At 37.9% G+C, this 8,914-nt stretch overlaps 1 protein-coding gene across 1 annotated transcript; it reads left to right on the forward strand.

The window, feature by feature from the left end:
• The first annotated feature begins 2,767 nt into the window (after positions 1 to 2,767).
• LOC111790755 (amino acid transporter AVT6A-like) lies at positions 2,768 to 6,503 on the forward strand. Its single transcript, XM_023671788.1, has 7 exons — positions 2,768 to 3,179; positions 3,257 to 3,398; positions 3,476 to 3,969; positions 4,163 to 4,315; positions 4,692 to 4,895; positions 5,448 to 5,913; positions 5,997 to 6,503. The coding sequence occupies exons 3-7, from the start codon at positions 3,543 to 3,545 to the stop codon at positions 6,133 to 6,135; spliced, it is 1,389 nt and encodes a 462-aa protein (XP_023527556.1). The 5' UTR covers positions 2,768 to 3,179; positions 3,257 to 3,398; positions 3,476 to 3,542; the 3' UTR covers positions 6,136 to 6,503.
• Positions 6,504 to 8,914: the final 2,411 nt, after the last annotated feature.

Here is an 8,914-nt window from a genome sequence, read left to right on the forward strand (position 1 = left end):
GATTCGAATCACTCCACAAGAGGTTTGATGACTACCACTTGATTCAAATCACTCCACAAGAGGTTTGATGACTACCACTTGATTCGAATCACTCCACAAGAGGTTTGATGACTACCACTTGAATCACTCTACAAGAGGTTTGATGACTACCACTTGAATGACTCTAGCATGCAAGTTCTAAACACAAGAATTTGCAAAGAAATGGAGGTTTGATGACTACAAGTTCTAAACACAAGAATTTGCAAAGAAATTCTATTCCTTTTTAATTCCAAATAAAATGAAATGAAGCTTTATGTAGCGTTTATTAACCTATAAAACACATAACCCCCAATTAAATTGGCAAGTAAATGAGAAATACCCATGACCTATTCCTTTTTAATTCCAAAGAAAATGAAGCTTTATCTAGCGTTTATTAACCTATATAACACATAACTCCCAATTAAATTGGCTAGTAAATGAGAAATACCCATGACCCGGTAACAAATATTTGAATTATAATTAAATAGATTAAATAGATAGTGTCTGAAATATGGTAACAAATGGTAACAAATATTTGAATTATAATTAAACAGTGTCATGAATGGAAGGTGCTTATGGTGCTTATTTGTCCTCCATAAATTTAGCTTGAGTTCATTAAATGCAACTTAGAGTGCATTTAATGCATATTTTTCTTGGAGCACTTTGAACGAGGCCTCCAACGTCTTAAAGTGCAATTAATACATATTTTTCTTGAAGCTCAACTTTGAACATATAATAGAGGTCTCCAACGTCTTAAAGTGCAATTAATGCATATTTTTCTTGAAGCTCAACTTTGAACCTATAATAGAGGTCTCCAACGTCTTAAAGTGCAATTAATGCATATTTTTCTTGAAGCTCAACTTTGAACCTATAATAGAGGTCTCCAACGTCTTAAAGTGCAATTAATGCATATTTTTCTTGAAGCTCAACTTTGAACCTATAATAGAGGTCTCCAACGTCTTAAAGTGCAATTAATGCATATTTTTCTTGAAGCTCAACTTTGAACCTATAATAGAGGTCTCCAACGTCTTAAAGTGCAATTAATGCATATTTTTCTTGAAGCTCAACTTTGAACCTATAATAGAGGTCTCCAACGTCTTAAAGTGCAATTAATGCATATTTTTCTTGAAGCTCAACTTTGAACATATCATGGAGGTCTCCAACGTCTTAAAGTGCATTTAATGCATATTTTTCTTGAAGCTCAACTTTGAACATATCATGGGTCTCCAACGTCTTAAAGTGCATTTAATGCATATTTTTCTTGAAGCTCAACTTTGTAGCTTCTTGGCTCTCGTCCTTGTAATTGGACCTTTGTAGCTTCTTGGCTCTCGTCCTTGTAATTGGACCTTTGTAGCTTCTTGGCTCTCGTCCTTGTAATTGGACCTTTGTAGCTTCTTGGCTCTCGTCCTTGTAATTGGACCTTGAGGTATGGAAATTCCTTGGTCGTGGTTCATATCATGAATCATATAACATTCATATCATAACGTAATTTCTTAATATAGCACAATCATAACATAGCACATCACAAAACTATGACACAATAGGGGTCACAGATACATGTCATTCATACAGCACACAAGTCATGCAACCAACTCGAGATATTTAATAGTAAAATCACTTACTTGGTTGGGCTAAACCACGGTGGGAATAATTTTTGGTACAGATTGAATATGCTCCTCAAAGTCCAATTCAACCTACATGAGTCCACAACATTGGGCTAGAACATATCAAAAGGGTTTAATCCACCTGGAGGCATCAATCAATTCATTTATCTTCGCTCAAAATAAGTTGGTCAAATAGTAGCCATACTAACCTCAAATGCTTCCCATGAGTTAAAAAAAGCGCTCCAAAAGAGTGTCTAAAACAGTGATAGGAGACCTAAATGAGGTATGGGTTGCTGATAGTTTGGGCGCAGGTAGCTAGAAGTGGTGAGTCTGGGTCGAGAACGCACGTGGGCTAGACAACGGATAAGGTTTGTAGGGTGGGAGATGGATTGGGTTGAAGACGCGTTTGATGGGGTTGGCTGCGTGGTTGGGTAGGATGCATGTCGAACACTATTGTTAGGAGTCGTATTCGAACTACTTCCAAAACTATTTCCTTTACAGATTACTTCCCTTTTATTCTTTTTTTTTTTTTTAAATGTTGTTTTTAGCCAAATTGTGGACATTTCTGATCCACTTTGGACCTTATTTTAGGGGTGGATTTGTGTAAAAAATTCCTTGTACACATAAATAGAAATTTATTTAAAGCAATGACTTCCCTTCCAGTAGAATTGAATCTCCGTAATGGAGGGCTAATCCTATGCTACGGAGACTGAGTTGAGAGATTTGGAAGAGAGTTAGAGATATTTAGGCTGGGGGAGACCGAAGAACTTGTTCTCTCTCTGTTTTTTTATTTTTTGGTATTAAAATGATGAACACAAATTTGTTTATAACAATCGCAAATCATATATGATATCATAAATTAATGTAAGAGTTGATTAATCATAATAGATTGTTTGAATTGTGTTGTGAATAATGTTATTGATACATAGGGGTAAAATTCCTTTAGAATATTAAATAAACAATAAAAATTTATCCAATTATTTTGGAATGTCCTAGAAAATCGGGAACAGTTTTATTATTATTTTTTTTTCATTAACAATCAAGCGTGGATCATTTGCAATGGCAATTGGCATTCGGCAATCGGCAATTGGCAATTGGCAAGTGGGGCCTCGTTTTTTCTTATCGACAGGACGCTTGTGGTCGCCGATTTCCCCTTTCTCGATTTTTGAAGGGGAAACCGATAGAATTCGCAATCACAATCCTGTTTTCAACACAAAACGGAGTAATTCTCCGGAGGCGGAGAGATTAGAAGATAAACTATCAACTACCCATATTCTCGTCTCTATCCTTTTTAGTCAATTCGTATTTTGTATGCGTACATATGGTACCGATACTCTTTTGATATTTGCGTGTGTTCTTATCTCTCTTTTCTTCGCCATTGCCCCAGAGACGTGATTATTCCGCTTTTTTCTCCTAATTGCATTATTGACCATTCTGTTCTTGGCTGAAAGTGAATCCCATTCCGGATCTTCTTGTTTGGGAGTTGAGTTTCTTTGATTGGCTTGTCTGATTAAAGGGGTCTGCGTTAATCTCCTCTTTCCGATCTTAAGAACCCAGGTTTTGATCTTACTTATACTAGCCCTCGATTCATTTTCTTCGCTTCCTGTTTCTGATTCGATTCTATTTCATTTCAGAAGTGTTTGATTTTCCGGTTAATCGGATTGTTTTAAAACTTTTACAAGGAGCTGAGTATTTAGATTCTGGTGGTTTCTGTTAAAAGTAGCCATTGACTGCATACGATCCTTTACCGCGAAGTCTTGAAAGTTCATCTATCAGGTGGAGTTGTGTTACTTTTGGAATCTCGACAGTCCATGTCAGATTTATGCCAAATTCTTATGTTGTTTTTCTTGCAGATTGCTTGAAAATTAGCTTTGGGAATCGTTTGGTATTTTGCTTGAACGTTTTGAGATAATTGGAGAGATGACCATTGACAATCTTGCACCAAGGGAGGAGAAGAGGTCGGGCAGGAAGAAATCTGTGGTGGATGAGAAATCTCCTTTGTTACCATGTAGACAAGATGAAGGAACTGGGATTAATGAATTCAGTGGAGCTTCCTTCAGTGGGGCAGTGTTCAATTTATCGACCACAATCATTGGTGCTGGGATCATGGCTTTGCCTGCAATGGTCAAAGAGTTGGGCCTATTTGTAGGGATTACTATGATCATCTTCATGGCATTCCTTACAGAGACTTCAATAGAGCTTTTGCTCAGGTTTAGTCGGCCGAGGAAGTCGGCTTCTTATGGAGGTTTAATGGGAGATGCTTTTGGGAGATATGGTAAAATAATCTTGCAGATATGTGTTCTTGTCAACAACATTGGTGTTCTTACTGTCTACATGATCATTATAGGTGGGTTTCAATCACTTTATGAACTTGTCATCAAATCTATTTCTATGATTTTGTTTTAGCTATTGTCAATTGTGTGCTAGTTGTTTCAGGATATTCAATGTCTGTTATATTGGCAATGAGTAACTTTCTTGGCTAGAAATAGTTGTATATGCAGTTTGATGAGATAAACAAGCTTGGTATGATTTTCTCCTAGGTGATGTGCTCTCTGGAACTACTGCGGACGGTGTTCACCACGCTGGTGTTCTTGAAGGATGGTGGGGTCGACATTGGTGGAATGAACGATTTTTCATACTTCTAGTTACAACACTTGGAATCTTTTCACCATTGGCATGCTTTAAGAGGATAGGTTAGTGCTTTAATTTTCATTTGGAACAGTTACTGCAAACTTCTTCATCATGTTCTGATTATGTTTTATGAATATTATTTTCGTTTCAAACAGCTTAAGATAGATGATAGTCTTGTTTTGTTTAATTTTGCACCTAAAAAGGCAATTTTCTGAGGGATTCCAACAACAGGACAAATGCTTTTAAATGGTCAAAAGAACTTCCAAACACAAATGTTTATGTTTGGCAACTATTTTGAAGTGCTTTTTAGAAAAGTTGCACGCATCCTAAGCATTCTTTCCATGAAAAAAAAAATACCAATTTATGTTCCACTGAAAAGATAAGCTTGGATATTTATATAGGTATTATGGAGTTCTAATTGACCCTTGTTGGTTGCAGATTCATTGAGCTTCACATCTGCCTTATCAGTTGCACTGGCTGTGATATTTCTTATCATTACCATCGGAATTTCAGTTTACAAGTTGATAGATGGAAGCATTCAGATGCCCAGATTGTTCCCTGAGATTATTGATGTGTCATCATTCTTGAAGCTATTTACGGCTGTCCCGGTTGTCGTTACTGCCTATGTATGCCATTACAACGGTAACGCACGCTGTTCTCTTTTCCTTTTAGGCTTTCAATTCCAAGCTTAGCTTCTTGCATCCTTGTTCTGTTGGTAGGGCTGGAGAGAGTCTTATGCTATAGAGGCCATGAGCTGACATTCTTATTGGTTTCTAAAAAGTGATGTTCATTGAGTTGTACAAAAGATTGTTGGCGGCTAGCTTTTACATTATTTGATGACATCTATCAATGTATAGTTTCGTTCCATTACTTTTCAGTTCCATTACTTTTCAGGGCCCGGGCTTTTTCCAGCTGTTCAATGGCCCCCACGGAGTTCTTTTGAATTTTGAATTGTTTTCAAGATCTTCGATTTTCGATTATCTAATTAAATCACTCAATGAGAGTAGATTGTCTTTCCATTCATTTCAAACATGAATATTTCGATTCATTTGGCTCTCATGCTCAATTATTGCAATTATTTCTGAGAAATTCTCGTATATGATAGGATCTGAATCGTGTTAAACTAAGTTTCTGGTACATGTAGCAGTGTGGATGTTTGAGGGTAATCTTATATTAATGGCTTCTTGTCTGCAGTTCACAACATAAGCAACGAACTGGAGGATCCTTCACAGATAAAGCCAGTTGTACGAACTTCCATTGGTCTGTGCTGTTCTGTTTATGTTATGACCAGCATCTTCGGCTATCTCCTTTTCGGTGAAGGAACTCTGTCGGACGTACTTGCGAATTTTGATGCCGATCTTAACATTCCCTTTGGCTCTGTGTTTAATGATGCTGTCCGTGTTAGCTATGCAGCACACCTGATGCTTGTATTCCCAATCGTGTTTTACCCGTTGAGAGTTAACTTGGATGGCCTCCTCTTTCCATCCGCTCGACCATTGGTTCGAGACAACTTGAGATTTTCGCTGATCACAGTCTCGCTTGTTACTCTCATATTCTTGGCAGCAAATTTCATTCCCAGTATCTGGGATGTCTTCCAATTTACTGGTGCAACTGCGGCTGTGTGCATTGGATTCATATTCCCTGCTTCTGTTGCTTTGAGGTTAGCTAGTTACTTCTCTGGCTTGGACATTGGACATGGTGTTCGGTTCGAATTTACGATACTGATGGCGTTTTTGTTTTCAGGGATTCGCACTGTATAGCGACGAAAAGGGACAAGGTGTTGGGTATCTTCATGATTGTGCTTGCAGTTTTCTCAAACATCATTGCCATATACAGCGATGCGTATGCTTTGTTCAAAAAGGACTCCTCGCCCCGAGACTGATTGATCGTGACGCGTGGGAGAAAGATTGCGACGCAGCATCTTCAGCCAAGAAACCTCAGCCCTTGCAAAGCCAGATTTTCAATCTGTTGATTTGGAAATTGAAGGTTTTGGGTAGGAGTTGGGTTAAAAATAACGAGATGAATGTGCAGTTGTGTTGGATGTTATTTGGGTTGTTGTGTTAGTGTTAGTGCATTGGGTACTCTTTTATCATTTTCATTTATTTGTGTATTGTAGTTCCTTCTCTTCTTATCTGTAATAAACATGGTGGAACTTTTGAAACCCATGCATGTTGCGCACGCACGTTTAAGTGTGGCTATTGTTTTTTGTTTCTGTGCAAAGGAGTGTGCTCCTATGCTTCGTTTTTAAAATTTGTTTTGTTCTTTTCAACTCTCTCCATCCCCCTAAAATATTGACATCCTCTAGCTTTTGTGAATCCATTTCTTAGTATTTAAGTTTTGAAATGTTTTTATTATTTAAGCTTTTGTGAGTAGTTTGATTTTTAATGTGAATCTGTCTAAAGTTTAGGCTTCTACACCCTTCCTGTGTAGATTTTCACCAAAAAGTGTGTCTCGTCCCTGAGTAATTCATGTACCCAAATATTATCTCGGTTGCCTCCCCACCCATTCTTATGCCAACTTGAATTGATTACATTCTTGTCAAAGGTTGGAGGATCATGCTTCTGAAAATTCCTAATAATTTTTTGCTCTCACGTCATGCCGATATCGTCCCCCTTGGTTGGCCCTAATGACTAGTATTAACATTTGAAGAGTTTCGTGTGAGAACATCACTATATCTGAAGGTGGAGATGTTATTTGCTCCTAGCCTTGAATTGGGGGGTGCATGTCCTTGCTCGAACCCTTGAACATGTGGTGCCTGTTCTGGGGTTGAATCCTGGGTAGGGTTAGACTCGATTGGAGCCCTCTTACAGTACCCCTACCACTTCCTTGTCCATTACTTGTGATTCTAGGTGCCATGATATACTCGTATAATAAATCAAATTACTAAGTATTCAACCCAAATCATCAGCCTTAATAGGTACATGTGCAACTAACAATGCATGGAAACTTTAAATCATAGGACGAGGTAAGGTCGTTACTTGCACTTGCTACTTGCTACTTACCCCACTGGCTTACCTTATGGACAAGGAATGTGATTGCAAGCCAAGCTGCAGAGGGCCTAACTGACATTGCCTACTTACCCACTTGCTTACCTGATTGAGGAGTAACATGACTACGAGTCAGGTTGTAGAGGGCCCAACTAACACTCTATAGAAAAGAAATGCTCCATAGGACCTAACAGCTAAGGGATTTGATACCAAGTTGTAACGACCTGCTTTTCAATGTCTCGAATCACAGATTGCCACATGGACTCAAGGGGTAAAACAATGATAAAATGTTTCAAATTGAATAGCGGGAGATCCAAGGAAATGTAAAATTTAAATATACATTAAAACTTATATAAGATTAATTAAACGTACAAATAACATTCAATATATTAAAATGACAGGGAAGGAAGACAACTCAATCTAAGGGCCCTTCCGGCAGCTGCACTCTCCTACCATTGACAGTGGTCTACACTCCATCCGAAAAAAAATGGAATAACATGGGATGAATATAAAATACTCAATAAGCAACATACTTGTTTGCTCCAGTTGGATTTATTCCCATATACAAAAAAAAATAAAAAAACTTAGGGATCTATGCTTGGAACTGTCCGAGGTTGTCAAACTGTGGCTTAAAGTTTGTACTAACACTTGCAGATATGGGTTTCACATGTCTATGTACTTCTTCAATCTTCTAGAAAGTGCATTGAGTCATTGTGGCCAATGGAAGGGCCCTAGGGTAATACTTTGGAGGAGCCCGGGCCCTTTTTGCTCTAAATGGTAACCGTACTCTATACCTGTTTACCTATAGAACTCTAAGCGAAGGGATCTCCCTAATGGTGTCGGACAACATTTACCTTTCCTTAAGATCAGTAAAATACCTTTCACTATGCCTTTCCAAGCTAGAACAGTAGTTATCTACTCGTGTACCTTCCTCAGAGTAGAAGAGTAAACTATCTGTCTTGGGATCAGTAACTACATGTTACTTCGTCATTTCAGGCTAGAATAGTAAACTACTTGTCACTATACCACTCAGGCCGGAATGGTATAGGCCGGAATAGTAAAAAGTTCATGGCTCCCCACTAGGCACCACCGATAGTACTCAAATAGTAAACCCTATATGATTCCTGAAATTCCCTATCGGTAACAAGTAAATCATGTGTAACAAGTAGACCCTAACCCCTATTGGTTAGTTCAAGAATATAGGTTGTGCCCTATTCATCACTACAAGGTATCTTGTCAACCCAAAGATGCTATAGAACTCATGACTAGGTTCTAGGACTAAAATACGCGAAATAGTAACTCCTAACCTATCTAAAACATAAATAACACTCTATGGCCCATAACAATAATCCAACTTATAATTGGGCAATAACGGGTTATCCAAATCCTAAATCATACATAATAAACGTATAAAGACATACAGCATACTTGTTACGTTTATCGAGTGATAATAAACCAAACTCAGCGTACTGGAGAGCATAAAAGTATAATAAACTATGGGAGTTCACCATTCATGCGTGCAAAAGTTATATAACTATAATTTGAATTAAGTTGTAAACCATTCACATCAAACTAGGTCACTAGGCTTTTAAACATGATACTCAATCACTAGCCTTTGATCTTAATCGACTCCTACAGGTGTTTTTTAGAAAGTTGCTCTATATGGTTACTTAC

This window comes from Cucurbita pepo, chromosome LG03 (assembly GCF_002806865.2).
Source record: "Cucurbita pepo subsp. pepo cultivar mu-cu-16 chromosome LG03, ASM280686v2, whole genome shotgun sequence".
Lineage (NCBI taxonomy): Eukaryota > Viridiplantae > Streptophyta > Magnoliopsida > Cucurbitales > Cucurbitaceae > Cucurbita > Cucurbita pepo.

Excerpts from the sequence above, each read along its gene's own strand:
- LOC111790755 (XM_023671788.1), top strand. The coding sequence starts at position 3,543 with ATGACCATTGACAATCTTGCACCAAGGGAGGAGAAGAGGTCGGGCAGG. Across the intron at positions 3,970-4,162 it reads TGTCTACATGATCATTATAG|GTGATGTGCTCTCTGGAACT; the intron begins GTGGGTTTCAAT and ends ATTTTCTCCTAG. Across the intron at positions 4,316-4,691 it reads GGCATGCTTTAAGAGGATAG|ATTCATTGAGCTTCACATCT; the intron begins GTTAGTGCTTTA and ends TGTTGGTTGCAG.